Source organism: Mizuhopecten yessoensis, unplaced genomic scaffold, assembly GCF_002113885.1.
Source record: "Mizuhopecten yessoensis strain PY_sf001 unplaced genomic scaffold, ASM211388v2 scaffold7597, whole genome shotgun sequence".
Lineage (NCBI taxonomy): Eukaryota > Metazoa > Mollusca > Bivalvia > Pectinida > Pectinidae > Mizuhopecten > Mizuhopecten yessoensis.
Window position 1 is genome coordinate 44,005 of NW_018407127.1, and position 25,259 is coordinate 69,263.

At 37.2% G+C, this 25,259-nt stretch overlaps 1 protein-coding gene and 1 long non-coding RNA gene across 4 annotated transcripts; one reads left to right on the forward strand and one right to left on the reverse strand.

Moving 5' to 3' along the window:
* The first annotated feature begins 851 nt into the window (after positions 1-851).
* On the forward strand, positions 852-3,911 carry LOC110453990. Its single transcript, XR_002463329.1, has 2 exons — positions 852-1,889; positions 1,944-3,911. It is a non-coding gene; the product is annotated as an uncharacterized LOC110453990 (long non-coding RNA).
* LOC110453989 (GTP-binding protein Rit2-like) lies at positions 1,883-23,753 on the reverse strand. 3 transcript variants are annotated; one of them, XR_002463327.1, is made up of 6 exons: positions 23,489-23,753; positions 20,934-20,990; positions 6,596-6,669; positions 5,545-5,736; positions 2,367-5,393; positions 1,883-2,288 (listed from the first exon to the last, which is right to left on the reverse strand). XR_002463327.1 is itself a non-coding variant. In XM_021503259.1 (5 exons), the coding sequence occupies exons 1-5, from the start codon at positions 23,583-23,585 to the stop codon at positions 5,145-5,147; spliced, it is 669 nt and encodes a 222-aa protein (XP_021358934.1). In that variant the 5' UTR covers positions 23,586-23,753; the 3' UTR covers positions 1,883-5,144. The 3 variants fall into 3 exon arrangements, 1 of the variants encoding a protein (XP_021358934.1); XR_002463328.1 differs by having other exon boundaries at positions 1,883-2,091; positions 2,146-5,393; XM_021503259.1 differs by having other exon boundaries at positions 1,883-5,393.
* Between the last annotated feature and the right edge of the window lie 1,506 nt (positions 23,754-25,259).

A 25,259-nucleotide genomic window follows, 5' to 3' on the forward strand; every position in this document is an offset into this window, starting at 1 on the left:
TTCCAAGTTGGCAGTGATCTAAGGTTCTGTCTGTAAATAAAGATGAAATAGTTTGATATTCTGTTGTATCAATTCCGATTGACATTGACTATAACAATTTTGCATTTGAGGTCGATAAGATTATGGTCAGTTACCATGGGTATTGTATGCTAACACTTGAAAGCAACATTTATCATCTACCAACAGATTTGCAGGAAATCTCATACAAAAGTGTGAGCAGTAAAACAGCTTCAGGCAAACAAAACTTTCGTTTTGACCAACAACGAGTGCGATAAATCTGAAAAAATAAATAAATCAAAGCAGCGACAATAATCTCGGGTCTGTGGTTTTGGTGATATTCAACCTTTATGAGATGGACACAATCCCAGGGGTCTGTGGTTTTGCTGATATTCAACCTTTATTAGATGGACACAATCACAGGGGGCTGTGGTTTTGCTGATATTCAACCTTTATGAGATCGACACAATCACAGGGGTCTGTGGGTTTGCTGATATTCAACCTTTATTAGATGGACACAATCACAGTGGTCTGTGGTTTTGCTGATATTCAACCTTTATGAGATGCACACAATCACAGGGGTCTGTGGGTTTGCTGATATTCAACCTTTATTAGATGGACACAATCACAGTGGTCTGTGGTTTTGGTGATATTCAACCTTTAAGAGATGGACACAATCACAGTGGTCTGTGGTTTTGCTGATATTCAACCTTTATGAGAGGGACACAATCACAGGGATCTGTGGTTTTGCGGATATTCAATCTTATTGAGATGGTCTAGATCACAGGGATTTATTCTATTTTCAAGTAGAGATATTCAGCCTCCTTTCCATGTCTTTCTTCTTCACCATATAAAACAACAAACAAACATATATTCTAAATTTTATTTCGTAATAACTTAATGTAACCTATAAATAAATGAATGATAGAAATGGATTATTGCACAGAAAAATTGAAAGAAAATAATAATATACTTAGAATCCAAATTCTATATATATCCTGGCACTGCAGCTACCAGATAATAAGTTCAACAGACAAGCAAAATAATCAATCCAGACAGTGAAGCACAAGAAGCAGGGAAGTTTTATCTGGTGTTTCTATATCTACTCCATATACAGTGCTTTCCAAGTGTCGGCCAAACCATGTGTCAAGCTACCCTTAAACCCCTATTAGGTAAAAGCTACACAGAAACACTTTTTACACACTCGTGTTTGAAATATATATTACAAACATTTTTGTCTAGTATTGATGCTAGCAACAAAAAAGGACATACTAAATCAGTTTGTAAAGATTTTCTATCAAAACACATTTATTTGCTCTGAATAATTGCACAGGCACATTTCTGCACTAAATAAAATTGGGTCCATCTAAGTACTAAAAGCATTCTTTCAAATTATGTACAATCTAAAAATATTTTTCCCTCATATTAAAACTTGAGTATAGATCCTTGCTAAAAATTTGTTTCTTAAAAGTGGAAGTTTTTGAACAATTGTCCTTTTAATGTCTTGAAGAAAACATGTCTAAAAATAAATATATTGTAACAAACAAATAAACAAACCATAAAGGAAACGAAATTTCAAAGATAACAATCTCCAAAACTCCCAGACAGTGTCTCAAAGAATCATAAATATAAATAGTTTAAAATATATGGGTAAACAAATATACGTTTCTAAATATAGTCGGCTAGGTTTACCTAGATCTCTAATGAGTCAAATAGCCCATAAACTTGAATTGGCTGTCTCTCTGTATAAGTTGGATACCCCTAACACCGAAATATCAAATCTGAGTAGTTCTTCAAAATCACAATATGGTCATACATATCTCCAGGTATTTCTACCACCTTATCATCCAAAGGTAGGTAACTCGAAACAAAATATACCTTTTAATTCAAAGGTAGATAATATACCTTTTAATCCGAAGGTAGATAATATACCTTTTAATTCGAAGGTAGATAATATACCTTTTAATCCGAAGGTAGATAATATACCTTTTAATTCGAAGGTAGATAATATACCTTTTAATCCGAAGGTAGATAATATACCTTTTAATTCGAAGGTAGATAATATACCTTTTAATCCGAAGGTAGATAATATACCTTTTAATTCGAAGGTAGATAATATACCTTTTAATCCGAAGGTAGATAATATACCTTTTAATTTGAAGGTAGATAATATACCTTTAATCCGAAGGTAGATAACTTAATACAAAATATCCCTTTTAATCCAAAGGTAGATAACTTAATACAAAATATACCTTTTAATCCAAAGGTAGATAACTTAATACAAAATATACCTATTAATCCAAAGGTAGATAACTTAATACAAAATATACCTTTTAATCCAAAGGTAGATAACTTAATACAAAATATACCTTTACATCCAAAGGTATATAACTTAATACAAAATAACTCAATATGATGCGTCAATAGAATACAATATTCATAGCACTAAATCTGGAGATACCTATTATCTCCCTTTGACCAATCATGAGTTCTTTTCTTATTATTGCACATTCTATTCATTAAATACCTTTGAAATCCATTCTTTCCAATAAAAGATTTGTTAAAACTTGCATGTTTTCCATGAGAAAAAATTTTGTAATGAGTTGAATCAAACTTGAATGAAATGGGACCAATGGAGAAGTTCATTGTTAAACCACGGACTTAGATAACCTAATCTAACCTCATTCCGTGGTTAAACTATAATCTAGAATTGCTAAAATCAACCTGGAAAAAGTTAGAAGAGGTCAATTTTGCTGACACATGAAAGACATAACCATAGAAATTGAAATAACAACCGAATATGAAAATGGCTAGGTATGAAAATGGCTAGGAAAGTATCGTCATACATGACCGTGAGCTGGAATCATGTATCCTGACCAAGTCTATAGTGAGAAATGGACATCTTCGCACAGAATATCACAAACAGTCTTTGGTGCCAAATAAAAAGCATTTTGCTTCTAAAGCCAATTGAATCGGTAAAGCTTTTTATAAGGGTAATTAAATCTCCTTATTTATTAGTGTTCTTGATCAACAAATGATAAGTTAAAGCTCTTCAGCCAGTTTAGGGATTCAGCTAGCACTGTTGGGAGCACTGCAGCACTCTATATGAAAGCCACCACCTTACAACTACATGCTCTACCAACACAAACCGTTTGTGTCTATCTCAAGCTGAGATTTCAGTTACATTATGTTTATATGGCAAATAAGACACTTGAGCTCAAACTGAGCTTGAGAATGAGACGAGTATGAAATTGGAGCTTAAAGAGTGGAGTTTATTAATCGCTGTGATAAATAGGCATGTTACTGAAGTGTTGCCACTTATAAAATTTTGACACCAATAACAGTAAAAACCGAATATGATCGTTTTCACAGAAACAAAAAATGAAGTTTCAGCACACAAAAAATAAAACAACTGACAACAAATGGTTAAGGCAGAAATGGTGAAAAAATTAAGCTGTTGATTAAAACTACACTGTATTATTAACTTTGGAGAGTAATTCTAGACCACTTTAAATCACCAAGTTTTTCTACTTAGTTAAGGTTACCGAACTTTGGAGAGTAATTCTAGGCCACTCTAAATCACCAAGTATTTCTACTTAAAGTAAAGGTTACCAAACTTTGGAGAGTAATTCTAGGCCACTCTTAATCACCAAGTATTTCTACTTAAAATAAAGGTTACCGAATTCTAGGCCACTCTTAATCACCAAGTATTTCTAACTTAGTTAAGGTTACCAAACTTTGGAGAGTAAATCTAGGCCACTCTAAATCACCAAGTATTTCTACTTAGTTAAGGTTTCCGAACTTTGGAGAGTAATTCTAGGCCACTCTAAATCACCAAGTTTTTCTACTTAAAGTTAAGGTTACCGAAGTTTGGACAGTCATTCTAGGCCACTTTTAATCACCAAGTATTTCTACTAAAAATAAAGGTTACCAAACTCTAGGCCACTCTAAATCACCAAGTGTTTCTACTTAAAGTAAAGGTTACCGAATTCTAGGCCACTCTAAATCACCAAGTGTTTCTACTGTAAGTAAGTAAAGGTTACCTAACTTTGGAAAGCTGTCTCTGAGAAAACTATGTCAGAAAAAAGGATATTAAAGAAAAAATATTAGTTATTGCATAGTTGGAATACTGTGCACTTTCTTTTATGGCAAAACGATTTATTCACTCACAAATGTGAAAACATGTGTATAGGAGATTAAAACGTTTGTTTGATAATCATCCTCACCCATACATTCATGTTATCATTGAAGCACTAACAAAGCCCCTATGACAGTTACTAGACAGGATATAGGTAGTTTTACATTCATATTATCATTAAAGCACGAACAAAGCCCCTATGATAGTAACTGGACAGGATATAGGTAGTTTTGTAACATGTCGATGCTTTCTCAGGGCGAGTGCCTGCGTCATCTAAACATTTCATTACAGGATGTGCTGGCATCCTCTGCTAACTATGAACCTTGGTGTAACTAGAGCTCATGTATAACAATAGTAATTCTAGGTCTTTTTTTCCCACTGTGTCGTAACTGTCATTCATTACACAGTTTTAATAAGAATATTACTCAACATTTAATCCTCCCCCCCCCCCCCCCCCCCCCCCCTCCAATTTGCTAGTCTTAATAATGCGTCTTGATTGTATAATAGAAAGTTATGTGTGTTACACACAGACACAAACTGTGTTTCACAACAAATCAGTATTCACCCCAAATCTACAACTGTTTCACAAAAGATTCTTAACTGAAGGAAATTCCGTACATTTCCCATAGGAAAGCGTTATTGGAGTAAAGGGGAAATCGTGAGTGAAATTACTTATTCTTAACTACAATAATGCTCCCCTACTGAAAATGATAACTTAAGGAATTTTCTTAAGTTAAGGAATGTAACAAACGATCCGCTCAGAGTCTTTATACGGACTAGAACTTCACACAAATATTTACATCACGCCTACAAGTCTCAGAAAATAGAAACTAAATTCTACTCTGACAACAGATGACTGATACATTATTAAAGCATTATCAAGTCAAATCCATGTTTACACAATGATGTGACAGATGTTGTCCTATGTGTTAGAACAATGGCACTCTCTGCGTAGACACCCAACCTTTCTTGTGAGGACGGACGTTGAAGGCAATTCCTGGTCAAAACCTCAGGTGTTATGTGACCGCGACCCTTTTTTGAACACATTAAGACGACCAAGTACAGCGCCGAGACGACGAAACCCTTTTAGTTTGCGTGTTGATTTGTTTTCAAGTTCCCAAGCATCAAGTTCTTTTCTTCGAATCTCCTGCACAAGTTTGTGGAACACATCGTCGACACATTTCCTCAGCACGGCTGAAGTCTCAAAGAATGGACATTCTAGCTGCCTTGCTAACGCCATACCCTCTTCCACCGACACCTGTACAGTGCAAATAACAATATATGTACTATAATATGTTTTATAAATATGTAAAAACTCTGCATATATTAAGAAACATACGACCTGCCTAGCAGTATAACAAGTTTGGTTATATATTGTACAAGTACAAATGAATCACCATTGGTCCTACCTTTCTCTTCTCCTCGAGGTCACACTTGTTGCCGGCGATGACGATGGGTATATCCTCCCTACACCGTACTCGGTTGATGAGTTTTTTGTAGGTGAGGACCTCGTCAAAGCTACGACGGTCAGTGATGGAGTAACAGATGATGAAGCCCTCTCCTTTCCTCATGTACTGCTCCCTCATAGCATTGAACTCAGGCTGATAGACAGAAATTATAGGTCATCATCATCACAGCTCATTGCTGGCAGGCAATTAACTTCATTAACATTGCTGTATTAAATTATGTGTATATTCTTTCACAGTTAATAGTTTTAATTATTTTAATGGTGAAATCCTTTGGCTAAAAGCCAGAAAGTTAACTGGTACAGTGAGTATTTGGGTTAAATTGTAACTCTGAAAATTGAGTTTGAAAACACAGCAGAAATTGCATGCTTCATTAAGTCATTCATGTATACATGAATAAGCAACTCCTTAACCTTGTCTGAACTCCTTTCCCCTGATCCTGTATCTCAACTTCACTATCTGAACCTGTACTTGAACATGTATCTTAACCCCTCTCCCATGAACCTGCATTTCAACTTCACTATCTTAACCCCTCTCCCATGAACCTGTATCTCAACTTCACTATCTTAACCCCTCTCCCATGACCCTACATTTCAACTTCACTCTCTTAACCCCTCTCCCGTGAACCTGCATTTCAACTTCACTCTCTTAAACCCTCTCCCATGAACCTGCATTTCAACTTCACTATCTTAACCCCTCTCCCATGAACCTGTATCTCAACTTCACTATCTTAACCCCTCTCCCATGGAACCTGTACTTAAACATGCATCTTAAACCCTCTCCCATGAACCTGCATTAAGGATTAATCGATCATGTCAATATCAATCTACAAAAGTTTTGTTTCAAAAGTCAGTAATAAAACTGGACCAACATTGAATCATTCAAATATTGTTCCCTTATGGGATTACAAAGAGATGTAAAGATTTCTATAGCTCTAAAGGACTGGTGATTCCACTGATATTATAGATTAGGTACTAGGTGGTTGTGGTCTCACCTGACCGGCTGTGTCCAGGATGTCCAGCTTGGCTGGTTCCCCATCGATTCTCGCCTGCTGCTGATAGGAGTCCTCTGTAACAATGGAAATAGGTTCTTTCAAATCTTCTGCAGAAATTACTGTCTTAACCCCTTACCTAAATTTTATTCATTTAAGTGCAAAAATAGTTTTAAAAGTTGAACAGTGAAAATTTGATGGTCAATTACTTTCATTTCCAGACATCTCTATAGAGGCTTTATAACCAAAGACAAAGGTTAACATCCTTTGGTCTCTATTCAAAATTTATGATTAGCAACACCTCTGCCCTTTAATCTGGATTATACTGGAGTTGATAAACCAGGAAAACTGTGGTAGAAACTAATTCAATTATCAGTACAATTCACTAGAATGAAGAATTAAATAACATTACAAGTGTTCTAATGAAAGTAAACAATAACATAACTATTTGTTTCTTACATTTTATAGATTGTCATCATAAAATTATTATCCACTGATGTGGACTTCGGCAGTGAAAAAACAGTAATTTGGTTATTTAGAAAACAGACACTGCTCCCCTGTGATGCTGTAAATTACGTAGGATCCTCTGACTGTACCATACCCTAGTTTTATTGATACATTGACTGACAGATGAATTTAACTGCATTTTTTTGCCCGACAGACCACTTGAAGAGATCAAGGTGGTCCTTGTAATATATTGGTAGTCTAGGGCCAAAGGACCACCACTGGTGTCAATCCCGATTCAGTATTCATTTTTGCAAAATTATTTGAGTATAATGATTAAACAAACATAACCACGTTATATTTTTAGACCAATTTTCACAAAGTCCTCATCATTTTTCACGATTAAATACCCCTTATATTTCATTTTAAAGCATTGCAAACAAAAAATAGTTGGAGGGATAAAATGCAATGAGTTCCTACAAAATGGTGTTTGCCAATAATAAGATCCCCTACTGGTACTTACATGGTACATAAAACAAGCATTTACACCTGTTAATCAAAGATATGAAATGGAACCCTTGAAAATAACACCGCAACCTTCATTTGAAAGCACAGATAAAAGACCTGGACACTAAATACTTTTGAATATATATGACTAATACTGCAAACTTGTAAATTCACATACATCTCATATTACACCAGTGGGAGATGTTCACTGACTTCTCCCACAGGGTCGGACAGGTACAAAGTCGTCCCCCGACACACATGAGCACGCTATTGTGGTGTCACATATATACCTGTATATTACCTATTCCCTGTGGAAGAGACCTCACAGTTATGGTTTTAAAAGAATCTACATTAATTTTGTTTCTGTTCTTTGATTATAAATTCATTTTATCCTAATGTGTTGTTTTTTAATGTGAAATAAGTGTAACATGTCATTAGGTCTGTGTGATAAAGACCTGCCAGTTAAGTCCTACAGTACCATGGCCTACCCCAGTATAACCCCGAAGCAGGGGGGGATTTGAAGAGGAAGGTGACACAAGTACACCCGAATCAGTTTCCTTTATTTAGTGCCTTCTTTTGTTTACCATATAAACCCAAGGGTTGCATTACAGGCACATCACACATTCAAAATCATCACATGGAAATTTCAATTAATTTTGAAATGTTTACCTTCATTTAAAATGGCTTTAATTTTATTTAAACTATTCCTGTAACCTAACATTTCAATAGTAAGCATCAATGACAGAAGATCTACAATAAATGCTTATGGATGAGAAAGGTAAGGTGCCAAATAATCTCCTGTAGAAATACAACAGACCCGTTACTTTTTAGAGGTTGACATTACGAAATAAATCAGACATGGAAAAAAATTGTGCATGATTCAGATTACATCAAACATTTTTGCTTTACATTCAATGAAAATGTTATGAAATGTTGTTTACTTATATAAATCAAATCCAAACTTTTAAAATGAAGAATTTGGGACATTCCTGTTTGTTATCATTAAACATGTCTCAAAAATTCCAAGCTCAAAACCTTTTAAGACAACAGGAAAACAGAGTGTTACTATATTTTTGGCCTGATCTACTGTAGAAATGTTACAGACAAGTTAGTGTGATATTTAGAACCACATGATAATGTCAAATCAATAGATTTATCACATCTGTAATAAAAGTTAGAAATTAATGACAGTATGTGTCTTTTCTTACAAAGCCATCAAAAATATCTAAATATTATCGCCCTCCAACAACAGGTATTCAAAAAAATAATCTGTTTTAAAATAGATACACTGACAAGGACAAATTGTTAAAGGGCATCCGACAAATCACCGACCTTCAGGTTATGTTCAGGGTAAAATAAAACGACTAATCATCTAACCAGCGAATATTTTTGTGTGAATCATTTGTTTAACTCTATGACCTTTTTTATTATCTTTGTCTTGTATCCCAGGTGGCATGTCAAGAAATACAACTGGTTCCTCAACCTTTTAACCAACCAGTCTTTGTAGTGAGAGCTTGTTTACAGTCTATTGTTGGTGTGTCTACAATCTTTTTCCCAGTGACCTCATCACATAGGCCTGGGCACTAACCATGAGAAAAGTGACAATTTTTAAGTGTTTTAAGTTTAAATGCATGTCACTCAGTCAGATAGACTCTTAAGAAAATTCTACCAAGTATGACTGATTTACATAGAACTACTTGTTAAGTATTTAGGCCTACTTTAACAAGTACAAATACTTACAACAATATGTTCTATCACGATTTTTTATAAAACATGCTACTTCCGTAACAAACAGAAATGTTCTTCCTCAAATAAAACGTGTAATCAAAATGTTCCGTTGCGATGACTGTACATGTATGTACAAAAATATGAGCACTGTTACCTGGAACTAATTATTTATATGAATTTGAGGTTATTTTAACTGCAGAACATATGAACCCGACTTTCAGGGCTGTATACAAAATTGTGAAACTTGATGTGTAAATGGGAAATTATAAAATCATCTCCGACGAGTAAGGTTTCATAATATTGAAATGGTTTGTGGGCGTATGTTTAAACCACAATAGGAATTTCACTATCTCTGTTCAGCAACAACCAAGAAGTATGGGTGAGGGGCATGACAATGTTTTCCGTTAGTACTTATATATTTGGACCTTTGTAGTTTGTAAAACTGGAGGTCAAAGATCAGTACACTGATATTGTATATGTTAATTTACATGGTAAGTGTATATATTAATATCTATAAACAATGCCTCATCTTCAGCTAGGAAATCTGACTAAACTACAATTCTAATCCATGAATTTTTACGCTCAGCGGTATATTTACTGCTGTAAATGGAGTACAAGTTGTACTTACATCCATGTAGTACACATAACGACTTATACATTTAGTAGCTGTACATTATAACCAAGAGCACTAGATTATAAAGATACATATGTAAACAAGAAGCTGTGATACATGTCATCAATCACCTGTACACCCCACCACGTACAGTTTTACATCAATCACCCGTACACCCCACCACGTACAGTTTTACATCAATCACCCGTACACCCCACCACGTACAGTTTTACATCAATCACCCGTACACCCCACCACGTACAGTTTTACATCAATCACCCGTACACCCCACCACGTACAGTTTTACATCAATCACCCGTACACCCCACCACGTACAGTTTTACATCAATCACCCGTACACCCCACCACGTACAGTTTTACATCAATCACCTGTACACCCCACCACGTACAGTTTTACATCAATCACCTGTACACCCCACCACGTACAGTTTTACATCAATCACCTGTACACCCCACCACGTACAGTTTTACATCAATCACCTGTACACCCCACCACGTACAGTTTTACATCAATCACCTGTACACCCCACCACGTACAGTTTTACATCAATCACCTGTACACCCCACCACGTACAGTTTTACATCAATCACCTGTACACCCCACCACGTACAGTTTTACATCAATCACCTGTACACCCCACCACGTACAGTTTTACATCAATCACCTGTACACCCCACCACGTACAGTTTTACATCAATCACCTGTACACCCCACCACGTACAGTTTTACATCAATCACCTGTACACCCCACCACGTACAGTTTTACATCAATCACCTGTACACCCCACCACGTACAGTTTTACATCAATCACCTGTACACCCCACCACGTACAGTTTTACATCAATCACCTGTACACCCCACCACGTACAGTTTTACATCAATCACCTGTACACCCCACCACGTACAGTTTTACATCAATCACCTGTACACCCCACCACGTACAGTTTTACATCAATCACCTGTACACCCCACCACGTACAGTTTTACATCAATCACCTGTACACCCCACCACGTACAGTTTTACATCAATCACCTGTACACCCCACCACGTACAGTTTTACATCAATCACCTGTACACCCCACCACGTACAGTTTTACATCAATCACCTGTACACCCCACCACGTACAGTTTTACATCAATCACCTGTACACCCCACCACGTACAGTTTTACATCAATCACCTGTACACCCCACCACGTACAGTTTTACATCAATCACCTGTACACCCCACCACGTACAGTTTTACATCAATCACCTGTACACCCCACCACGTACAGTTTTACATCAATCACCTGTACACCCCACCACGTACAGTTTTACATCAATCACCTGTACACCCCACCACGTACAGTTTTACATCAATCACCTGTACACCCCACCACGTACAGTTTTACATCAATCACCTGTACACCCCACCACGTACAGTTTTACATCAATCACCTGTACACCCCACCACGTACAGTTTTACATCAATCACCTGTACACCCCACCACGTACAGTTTTACATCAATCACCTGTACACCCCACCACGTACAGTTTTACATCAATCACCTGTACACCCCACCACGTACAGTTTTACATCAATCACCTGTACACCCCACCACGTACAGTTTTACATCAATCACCTGTACACCCCACCACGTACAGTTTTACATCAATCACCTGTACACCCCACCACGTACAGTTTTACATCAATCACCTGTACACCCCACCACGTACAGTTTTACATCAATCACCTGTACACCCCACCACGTACAGTTTTACATCAATCACCTGTACACCCCACCACGTACAGTTTTACATCAATCACCTGTACACCCCACCACGTACAGTTTTACATCAATCACCTGTACACCCCACCACGTACAGTTTTACATCAATCACCTGTACACCCCACCACGTACAGTTTTACATCAATCACCTGTACACCCCACCACGTACAGTTTTACATCAATCACCTGTACACCCCACCACGTACAGTTTTACATCAATCACCTGTACACCCCACCACGTACAGTTTTACATCAATCACCTGTACACCCCACCACGTACAGTTTTACATCAATCACCTGTACACCCCACCACGTACAGTTTTACATCAATCACCTGTACACCCCACCACGTACAGTTTTACATCAATCACCTGTACACCCCACCACGTACAGTTTTACATCAATCACCTGTACACCCCACCACGTACAGTTTTACATCAATCACCTGTACACCCCACCACGTACAGTTTTACATCAATCACCTGTACACCCCACCACGTACAGTTTTACATCAATCACCTGTACACCCCACCACGTACAGTTTTACATCAATCACCTGTACACCCCACCACGTACAGTTTTACATCAATCACCTGTACACCCCACCACGTACAGTTTTACATCAATCACCCGTACACCCCACCATGTACAGTTTTACATCAATCACCTGTACACCCCACCACGTACAGTTTTACATCAATCACCTGTACACCACACCACGTACAGTTTTACATCAATCACCCGTACACCCCACCACATACAGTTTTACATCAATCACCTGTACACCCCACCACACACCCAGACTCATAAAAAGGAAAAACAAACAGACATTTTGAAAAATGTCATAAATGATTTTGAAAAGTTTTGATAATTTTACAACTTGTTTCCATAGCAACATAAACTATGACTGAAGTAAAACCTCTGAGAGTATCAGCAGGCTTTATATACTCAACCACTAGGTTGATATGCATCACATTTTGAATGATATTCTGCAAAATAAAAAGTGCTGTTATATAATTTGAACAATTTTTAAGCTTCATTCCATGAATAAAAATGTTGTTTTTTTAAGTTTGCAGCTTGTAATGTTAACAAGCGGCCCAAGAGGGCCTGTATCGCTCACCTGAATATTTAAGCAGTCATAGCAAAATATTCTCATTAAATTGTATATTGCACTAAAAATATTTCTCTCGCGAACTTTGTTGGCTCCATCTGTTGAAACTACCAGCAAAATATTATTATAAGATTCTATGCTTTTTTTTTTTCTTCTTCAGAAGTTGCCCGACATATTTTTACCTGTGACCTTGTAAGTAGGTCAATGTCATTTTCCTTCTCAAATTGGTTAGCTCTATTCCAAAATGCTACCAGCCAAATCTTATGGATCCATTCCTTTTAGTTCTCAAGAACAAATCCATTAAAATGTTGTTGACCTCTGTGACCTCTAAAGTAGGTTGAGGTCATTTTCATTTGCAAACTTTGGTGAGCTCTATCCCGGGAAGTCACCAGCCAAATATTATAATTTTATGCCTTTTAATTCTTCAGAAGAAGCTGTTTGAACTGTTTGACATATTTGAACGCTGTGACCTTGAAAGTAGGTCAAGGTCATTTTCATTCGCAAACTTTGTTTGGCTCTTTCCCAGGAAGCCACCTGCCAAATATTAAGATTTTATAACTACCAGTTCTTCAGAAGAAGTCGTTTAAAGTGTTTGACATATCTGCCTCATGTGACCTTAAAAGAAGGTCAAGGTCATTTTCATTCTCAAACTTTGTTCGGCTCTTTCCTAGGAAGCTACAAGCCAAATATAGAGATTATATACCTTTCAGTTCTTCAGAAGAAGTCGTTTGAAGTGTCTGACACATTTGACTCCTGTGACCTTGAAAGAAGGTCAAGGTCATTTTCATTCTCAAACTTTGTCGGGCTCTATCCAAGGAAGCCATCAATCAAAAATAAAGATTCTATACCTTTCAGTTCTTCAGAAGAAGTCATTTGAAGCTTTTGACATATATGACCCCTGTGACCTTGAAAGTAGGTCAAACTAGTTTTCATTCTCAAACTTTGTTGGGCTCTATCCCAGGAAGCCACCAGCCAAATATAAAGATTATATACCTTTCAGTTCTTCAGAAGAAGTCGTTTGAAGTGTTTGACACATTTGACCCCTGTGACCTTGAAAGAAGGTCAAGGTAATTTTCATTCTCAAACTTTGTTGGGCTCCATCCAAGGAAGCCATCAGCCAAATATGAAGATTCTATACCTTTTAATTCTTCAGAAGAAGTTGTTTGAAGTTTTTGACATATTTGACCCCTGTGACCTTAAAAGTAGGTCAAGGTTATTTTCGTTCTCAAACTTTGTTGGGCTTCATCCCAGGAAGCCACCAGCCAAATAGGAAGATTCTATACCTTTTCATTCTCCAGAAGAAGTCGTTTGAAGTTTTTAACATTTTTGACCCCTGTGACCTTGTAAGTAGGCCAAGGTCATTTCGTTCTCAAATTTTGTCAAGCTCCTACCAACAAAGCTTTCAGCCAAATATCATGACTCTAGGCCTGTCCGTTCTTCAGAATTAGTTGTTTAAAGGAAAAGTTGACGGACGAGGACGGACGGACGGTCGCCGCACCATGACATAAGCTCACTTGCCCTTCGGGCAGGTGAGCTAAAAATAACAACTATATAGTTAAAACTAGCTTGATATGTGTACAATATTACATAAAAACATATTTTATCTGTACTAGCTAGCTGCAATAACGCATAGGCCTAGTGTGAAGTGTTGCAGGATAAATAAAGGCCTGCAATGAGCCCTACAGAAAGGCCTTCTTTGCTTTCTTAAGTCCATAAATATTATTCAAGACAAAATATAGGATTTTTTCGGATGACAATATATAAATTTCTGTAGTCTGTATGGAGAACATCGAGAACCAAAACGATGTCGTTTGCGTAGTAAATTATATATAAACCTAGACAAAGTGTAACCAATTAATTGGAAATGGGACAAATTCTGAAAAATGTATACAGGGAAGAACTTAATTCCAGACAATATATGAGGAAGTGATCATTTAGGATTTAGTGGTCTATGTCTGATCACCACAACACACTGATGTAGGTCAATTTACACAACACACTGATTTACACAACACACTGATGTAGGTTGATTTACACAACACACTGATTTACACAACACACTGATCACCACAACACACTGATTTACACAACATACTGATCACCACAACACACTAATGTAGGTCAATTTACACAACACACTGATTTGCACAACACACTAATTTACACAACACACAGTTACACAACACACTAATCACCACAACACTCATGTAGATCAATTAACTCAACACTAATTTACACAACACACTGATATATATTTAAACACATAACACAGTAATTTACACAACACACTAATGTAGGCCGATTTATACAACACACTGGTTTTTACAACACTGATTTACACAACACACTGATTTGCACAACACAATAATTTACACAACACACTAACTTACACAACACACTGATTTGCACATTATAATTTACACAACACACTAATTTTCACAACACACTTATTTCACAACACACTGATCTACACAACACAGACTTACACAACACACTGAATAACACAACACACTGATTTACACAACACACTGATCACCACAACACATTATTGTAGATCAATTTACACAACACTAATTTACACTACACACTGATTTGCACAACACACTAACTTACACAACACACTGATCTACACAAAACACTGATTTGCACAACACACTAACTTACACAACACACTGAATTACACAACACACTGATTTATACAGGGAAGAACTTAATTCCAGACAATATATGAGGAAGTGATCATTTAGGATTAAGTGGTCTATGTCTGATCACCACAACAAACTGATGTAGGTTGATTTACACAACACGCTGAATTAAACAGCACACTAATTTACACAACACACTGATTTACACAACACACTGATCACCACAACACACTAATGTAGGTCGATTTACACAACACACTGAATTAAACAGCACACTAATTTACACAACACACTGATTTACACAACACACTGATCACCACAACACACTAATGTAGGTCGATTTACACAACACACTGAATTAAACAGCACACTAATTTACACGACACACTGATCACCACAACACACTAATGTAGGTCATTTTACACAACACACTGAATTAAACAGCACACTAATTTACACAACTCACTGATCACCACAACACACTAAAGTAGGTCAATTTACACAACACACTGAATTAAACAGCACACTAATTTACACAACTCACTGATCACCACAACACACTAAAGTAGGTCAATTTACACAACACACTGAATTAAACAGCACACTAATTTACACAACTCACTGATCACCACAACACACTAAAGTAGGTCAATTTACACAACACACTGAATTAAACAGCACACTAATTTACACAACACACTGATCACCACAACACACTAATGTAGGTCAATTTACACAACACTAATTTACACAACACACTGATATATATATCAACACATAATACACAAATTTACACAACACACCAATGTACACTACACACTAATGTAGGCCAATTTATACAACACAATAATTTATACAACACACTTATTTGCACAACACACTGATCTACACAACACACAGACTTACACAACACACTGATCACCACAACACACTAATGTAGGTCAATTAACACAACACTAATTAACACAACACACTGATATATATATATATAAATACATAACACACAAATTTACAGAACACACTAATTTACACAACACACTAATGTAGGCCGAATTATACAGCACACAAATTTATACAACACACTGATCTATACAACACACAGATTTACTTAATAAACTGATTTACACAACACATTCTTATTAACATAAATTAATAAAATAAAAGTGAATTGATTTTTTTTTACTTCACATGAGATTATTTAACACATTTCTGTAATTTAGTCAGGAATTTCCAATTATCTTTCATGTAAAGGTTCATTTAAGTTTGCTCTCACTCGTACTTGTATATATATGCAGTCCGGTGGGAATAATCGTTGGAGCTAGACACGATAACAATTATGTGAAACTAAATAACAACGTAGTACTTTGTCAATACATAAAGCTATATTGGTACAAATCTCACTCAAAGGAATGTTCGACTAAAACTGAAAATTCCCAAACAAATTGACAATGGCAATTTTATACACAACAGTTTACATATACGCCTTCAATTTCATGTCAATTGAAAGTCAGTGAACCATAAAACAATGAGCTCTAATGATAACTACTTGTATAAGACAGGTTCAATTCTTCTATATTTACATATATGGGGCTAGACCTGGAGGCCAGCTATATGACAGCTATACACCGATATAGGTCTTATCACCCACTTACTACCTACTGGCAGGCTGGAGTTTAATGCTGTATAGATATATTTAAATATTGACAAGAAAGCTATAAACAGCTTCGAACAATCTAAAATGCATTGAACAACAAATTGTATGTGCCAATATACCCAATAACTGATTACAATCACCGGAGGGTATCTCTGGTACATATATAACACTGTTTAGTGTGAACACAGGGTAACCTAGTCAATGTTTATTACACATTGATTTCACACCTGTTTCCTTAGTTACAATGTAATAACAGTGATGTACAATTCCACTAGCAAGACACCCATGTAGACTTTATTTCAATTCAAGTGATAATTTAAATATCAACTTTGAGAACAGATTTGGCTAGTACATTTCTTTTTCAAAATCTACCTGCAGACTAGTAACCTAAATATGAAATTGAACACCTCTTTATATATACCTCGTACAAAGTAAACCATGAGCAGCTAATACCTTTTTTTTTAAAAACAGACCTGAGGCATTTGGAAATAGCTGTTTTTATAAACTTTGGTATTTAATATTTACCTGTACCTAAAATAGTGAAAATTAGAGGCTTTTAATTAATGCTTTAAAATGTACCAAGCAGACGAGAAATTCCAGAAACCACAGAGTGTGAGCTACCTATTGTAGGACGGTGTGTATCCCACAGTGATTTGACTTACCTATTGTAGGACCCTATGTATCCCACACAGTGGTCTGACTTTTCTATTGTAGGACCGTATGTATCCTACACAGTTATCTGACTTACCTATTGTAGGACCGTATGTATCCAACACAGTGATCTGACTTACCTATTGTAAGACGGTATGTAACCCACACAGTGATCTGACTTACCTATTGTAGGACGGTATGTATCCCACACAGTGATTTGATTTACCTATTGTAGGACCGTATGTATCCCACACAGTTATCTGACTTACCTATTGTAGGACGGTATGTATCCCACACAGTGATCTGACTTCCCTATTGTAGGACGGTATGTATTCCACACAGTGGTCTGACTTAGCTATTGTAGGACCCTATGTATCCCACACAGTGATCTGACTTACCTATTGTAGGACCGTATGTATCCCACACAGTGATCTGACTTACCTATTGTAGGACGGTATGTATCCCACACAGTGATCTGACTTACCTATTGTAGGACGGTATGTATCCCACACAGTGATCTGACTTACCTATTGTAGGACGGTATGTATCCCACACAGTGATCTGACTTACCTATTGTAGGACGGTATGTATCCCACACAGTGATCTGACTTACCTATTGTAGGACGGTATGTATCCCACACAGTGATCTGACTTACCTATTGTAGGACGGTATGTATCCCACACAGTGATCTGACTTACCTATTGTAGGACGGTATGTATCCCACACAGTGATCTGACTTACCTATTGTAGGACGGTATGTATCCCACACAGTGATCTGACTTACCTATTGTAGGACGGTATGTATCCCACACAGTGATCTGACTTACCTATTGTAGGACGGTATGTATCCCACACAGTGATCTGACTTACCTATTGTAGGACGGTATGTATCCCACACAGTGATCTGACTTACCTATTGTAGGACGGTATGTATCCCACACAGTGATCTGACTTACCTATTGTAGGACGGTATGTATCCCACACAGTGATCTGACTTACCTATTGTAGGACGGTATGTATCCCACACAGTGATCTGACTTACCTATTGTAGGACGGTATGTATCCCACACAGTGATCTGACTTACCTATTGTAGGACGGTATGTATCCCACACAGTGATCTGACTTACCTATTGTAGGACGGTATGTATCCCACACAGTGATCTGACTTACCTATTGTAGGACGGTATGTATCCCACACAGTGATCTGACTTACCTATTGTAGGACGGTATGTATCCCACACAGTGATCTGACTTACCTATTGTAGGACGGTATGTATCCCACACAGTGATCTGACTTACCTATTGTAGGACGGTATGTATCCCACACAGTGATCTGACTTACCTATTGTAGGACGGTATGTATCCCACACAGTGATCTGACTTACCTATTGTAGGACGGTATGTATCCCACACAGTGATCTGACTTACCTATTGTAGGACGGTATGTATCCCACACAGTGATCTGACTTACCTATTGTAGGACGGTATGTATCCCACACAGTGATCTGACTTACCTATTGTAGGACGGTATGTATCCCACACAGTGATCTGACTTACCTATTGTAGGACGGTATGTATCCCACACAGTGATCTGACTTACCTATTGTAGGACGGTATGTATCCCACACAGTGATCTGACTTACCTATTGTAGGACGGTATGTATCCCACACAGTGATCTGACTTACCTATTGTAGGACGGTATGTATCCCACACAGTGATCTGACTTACCTATTGTAGGACGGTATGTATCCCACACAGTGATCTGACTTACCTATTGTAGGACGGTATGTATCCCACACAGTGATCTGACTTACCTATTGTAGGACGGTATGTATCCCACACAGTGATCTGACTTACCTATTGTAGGACGGTATGTATCCCACACAGTGATCTGACTTACCTATTGTAGGACGGTATGTATCCCACACAGTGATCTGACTTACCTATTGTAGGACGGTATGTATCCCACACAGTGATCTGACTTACCTATTGTAGGACGGTATGTATCCCACACAGTGATCTGACTTACCTATTGTAGGACGGTATGTATCCCACACAGTGATCTGACTTACCTATTGTAGGACGGTATGTATCCCACACAGTGATCTGACTTACCTATTGTAGGACGGTATGTATCCCACACAGTGATCTGACTTACCTATTGTAGGACGGTATGTATCCCACACAGTGATCTGACTTACCTATTGTAGGACGGTATGTATCCCACACAGTGATCTGACTTACCTATTGTAGGACGGTATGTATCCCACACAGTGATCTGACTTACCTATTGTAGGACGGTATGTATCCCACACAGTGATCTGACTTACCTATTGTAGGACGGTATGTATCCCACACAGTGATCTGACTTACCTATTGTAGGACGGTATGTATCCCACACAGTGATCTGACTTACCTATTGTAGGACGGTATGTATCCCACACAGTGATCTGACTTACCTATTGTAGGACGGTATGTATCCCACACAGTGATCTGACTTACCTATTGTAGGACGGTATGTATCCCACACAGTGATCTGACTTACCTATTGTAGGACGGTATGTATCCCACACAGTGATCTGACTTACCTATTGTAGGACGGTATGTATCCCACACAGTGATCTGACTTACCTATTGTAGGACGGTATGTATCCCACACAGTGATCTGACTTACCTATTGTAGGACGGTATGTATCCCACACAGTGATCTGACTTACCTATTGTAGGACGGTATGTATCCCACACAGTGATCTGACTTACCTATTGTAGGACGGTATGTATCCCACACAGTGATCTGACTTACCTATTGTAGGACGGTATGTATCCCACACAGTGATCTGACTTACCTATTGTAGGACGGTATGTATCCCACACAGTGATCTGACTTACCTATTGTAGGACGGTATGTATCCCACACAGTGATCTGACTTACCTATTGTAGGACGGTATGTATCCCACACAGTGATCTGACTTACCTATTGTAGGACGGTATGTATCCCACACAGTGATCTGACTTACCTATTGTAGGACGGTATGTATCCCACACAGTGATCTGACTTACCTATTGTAGGACGGTATGTATCCCACACAGTGATCTGACTTACCTATTGTAGGACGGTATGTATCCCACACAGTGATCTGACTTACCTATTGTAGGACGGTATGTATCCCACACAGTGGTCTGACTTACCTATTGTAGGATCATGGTATTCCAAGAATCTGTGACACACAAATTGGATCACCAGAGCTGTGAGGAAAAATGATAGGAATTTAGTTGATATACAAAATTACTTGTATTAAATGTACAGTAATAATGCTCAAGGCTATTCAACCAACACAATCTTCTTTTTGGATAAGGAATGGTATTGCAAAACACACAACCTTGGAATTATGAGATTATAATCAATTATTTTCTTTAATTAAGCAATTATTTTCAGGGCAACATATCAACGAGTGCTGAGTATGCCATTAGAAAAATTCTATTTATGTGAGAAATTCTATGAATTCTTCACACATGAATGTAAGTGAACTGAATCAACCTTCAAACAGTCCGATATATTTTGGCATAAAATATATTCAATGTACGTAATAAAATAAACTTAAGCAATAACATTTCTGCTTAATTGGCTTGTGCATTAAAGGAAGAGCAATATTTTATTTCCAGGATTTTGATAATATTCTGGTTTATATTTTAGACATTTTACACCTATTTTGTGCTAAACAGGGTCCAATGGGACAAAAGTTGAATGTTTTAACTCAGATTCTGAATTAAACCAGGGGTCCGGAAAAGCACTCATCTGGTTGTCATTGATCAGTGAAAATTGTCTCCAGACAACCAGATTTTTCTGTGCGAGTTGTCCATCAAATTCCTTTTTTAACTTGATTTTACAGAAATGTAATATATTAAGTATCTGTGGAAAATCTGCAGTCTACATGTACTTTACAAATTGCTAATTCGGACGAGTGAATTTTTTAGGTCAGTAGTCCTGTACCTCGTGGTTTGAAATTTTTTCCTGGACCCCTGATTATTCTGAATATCTATTTTATGAAAGTGTTCAGTCGTATCTACCCTTAAGATTTTGACATTACAACTTTATCTGTGATGTTTTACATATAAGATTAATTAATGGTAATAGGAGAAGGAGTAATGCAGTGCCAGAGCGGGATTCAAACCTTGGACCCTCAGAGCTCTTAAATGCCTCACTTTTGGCCTTTAGTTGAGCGTTCGCCCCTGTGAGGAAGGCTTTGGGTTTTGGACCGAGATATACTAGTCGGTAAAAATGGTAGTTTCTACTCCTGCTTAACGCTTAGCAATTTAGGAGTGGGACGACTGGTTCACCCGTTGTCAGTATAATGTGACTGGGTGGGGTTTCTTTGGCAGAATGTTTCAGTGCATCAGTTTCGCGCCATCACAAGGAGACAAACACGAACATATTGCAGCCTCCCAAAACACACACGTATACACTTCACACATGCATCTTGCACACAGGGGAGGCCGACCTTAAACGACCATAGCTGTTGATAGGACGTTAAACAATACTAAACCAAACCAAGCTAACTATTGAACTACCTGGTTGCTGGTGAATGACCCAGTCTAGTTCCGCTACATTCCTCCCTCCTTTTTCAAACTCTTAACCCCCCCAAAACAACACTATTTACAACCCAGGTTTGGGTATCCCCATGCAAAGCATACACCCAGTGCTAGAAACAAGGGAAGGTTATGTAAGCTTGCCAATTTTGTAATAGGAGAAAAAGAAATGCACAGCCAGACCGAGATTTGAACCGGGAACACTCAAAACTCTAGACAGCAGACACTCCATCCATTGCGCTACCTGGTTGACGTCCTGCATAAATAAAGGGACAGGCCCATCTGCCCGTGGGATAACCAATTATAAAGTACTTGTAAACTAGTGAATTTTATTCATTATATTCCATCTCGTGCATATTATATACATCTGTCCATTCTGTGGTTCATCTGCAGTATTTTTTTTACTCTGCACCTTCAATCACTGAACATTACACAGCGAGTCTACAAGTAAGTGGATACTACAAGGCACCACAGATTTAGATAACAAACTAATTCCATGATGGCATGTACATTGTAATAGTCACATTATTTATATTTTTTTGTATTAACAGATCCACTCAAATCTATCATATCAATGACAATGGTCATTATATCTCAATTCAGTGACTAACCATGGTAAATGTATACAGGATCATATATCACTATGAAAACATTACTAACTAACAATAACAACTAGAACTTGTTCTATATACCAAAGACAGTGGTCCCGATTTATTGACACACACCCGACCGTTGTGTATTTAATTACTGGATCAATCTAACACTTTGGCTCCTATCACTAGATCACATAATAACTGGGGCAAAATATTTGGGCCTTATATCTTTCTGATAAGATGCATAAATTAGACCAAGTTCATGGATATAATGAACAGCTGAAGACTATTGACAATACACACACTGAAGTCATGATATGTTTACTGCCGTGTTATTATCTTGAACTGACATTCTGCGGTGCACCTGGGGCTACATACGTCACAGCTATCATCACCTTTCTCACAAACACCAAACAAACATCTGATCCCTCGTCACATTTTATCGACTATTGTTTCTAGCAGAAATCGTTTGAATTGTTGTGGTTTGATGTTTTGTTGCATGACTCATGGACACTCGGGTACACACATCTAAAGGTATGCCGACGGTAACTATCTGACACTTACCACTTTTTCCAACTCCACCATCACCCAAGATGACAACTTTGTAATCTCGGACCCCATTCGATTTGGAAACTGCTGAACTCGATTCCGATGTCGACATTTCAAACCAAAACTGTCATTTCCAATCACGAGATAGTCGTCGCTTTTAACTGTAACGGGTCCCACTCAGGTGTAACCAGCGATTGTAAATAAACCTCGATGGTTTTGGAATACAACTTTATACGACAAGGTCCCTTGCTAAAAATAAACACTGTTCTGTCGAGATGGGAGAAATGAGTCATGTGCGTGTTTGTTAACATGGGCACGATTGGTTTAGGCCAAATGTCACCAGCGTTTTGATTGGTTATTTTCAGATCTACTACAGAATCAGTGGTGTTCACGCTCGAATACACACTACAATACACACGGTAGTCCCAATCTACAACTTGCATTGGCTTACATAAGTCTTCTTGAACGCTTTCGAGTCTAAATGAATGTGCTATTCCAATGTGTATTCATTCATCACCTACAAAAACTGCACCAAAAACTTCTGACGTTCTGTTAAGTAAATATCGACTTTGCCTTATATAAAATATATATTAATTACCACACAAAATATTTCATTTATTTTCTTTAAAACACGATTAACCTTTTTGTTCGAACAGGGATGTGTAGTCGAAATCTTGCAATTATTCACACTTACACCAACCATACCATTATCGATTACCGAGGATGCAACCGTTACAAAGTAAACCTGGGTATTTGACATCTCTACATAATAAACGTGTTTTTACGAATATATCAGGTTTAATGCCAAAGTTTGAATTTACAGTGTATTAAAATTGTCCTAAGTACATACATTAAAATAAACGGTCTTAGAATTTTCAAAACTTATACCATTTTACCTGTGATTTTTTTTACCAAACAGAAAAAACTATCCGTAATAAAAATCAATATTCAAAACTTTCTTTTTTTAAAAACCGTTCCATCTTTTTCAACATTTTATCTATAAACATTACGTTTTTTTCTTATGTTACAAAAAGAATCTATAGCACTTCTGTGTAATATTCACGTAGTCAGAAAAAAGCTCAATAAAACGGTAACATTATCGAATGCCTATGCAACTTGATAGCCTTATAGCATTCAGGTATTTCCCATCGGATTCTATATGTTAATTTACTTTCTTTTTCACAAACTAAAAAACTTGACGTCGTTTGACAATAAAGTTTGTAAAAGTTTGCACCATGGGTTAGAGCATTATATGTTGTTCCTGCTGCTGATATTTATAGATTGTCTGTAGCTCTGTTTATTACTCGACGTCAAACTAAGTGTCGACGTCATTCTAGAGGATAAATTGTTGGATTTTGTCATAAAAATGTTTTGCTAATGAAACTCATCACGGATAAAATCTAAGAAAGGTCAAATAATTCAAATATATTACCAAACAAGTGCTGGAGTAAGAAGAAAAAAATATTGAAAAAAGTAAATTAACAGAATCCTATTTGAAAATGAGGTAACGTGAAAGACGTATGACACGTCACTGTATATATGTTCTCCTACATCAATGGTCAACGGTTTCTGTAATACACACCTGAATGCTACTTGCAATGAATTTAATATACATGTAGCATTTGAATTTACTAAAATGGTCCGATCCTGAAACCGAGACAGAAATTTACAACATTCAAAACTGGTATCACCATAGCAAGTTCGTGATTTCATCAATCGCATACTATCAACGATTGCAAAAAGAAGAGACTTAAACCCTAAACACATATTTTTTCATTTTTTCCTT

What these genes read in the sequence shown, in the direction of transcription:
- LOC110453989 (XM_021503259.1), bottom strand. Translation starts at nt 23,585, where the DNA reads ATGTCGACATCGGAATCGAGTTCAGCAGTTTCCAAATCGAATGGGGTC. An exon ending in ATACCATGATCCTACAATAG is followed by an intron (nt 6,670 to 20,933) that starts GTAAGTCAGACC and finishes CCATTGTTACAG; the next exon opens with AGGACTCCTATCAGCAGCAG. An exon ending in ACCTCGAGGAGAAGAGAAAG is followed by an intron (nt 5,394 to 5,544) that starts GTAGGACCAATG and finishes TGCACTGTACAG; the next exon opens with GTGTCGGTGGAAGAGGGTAT.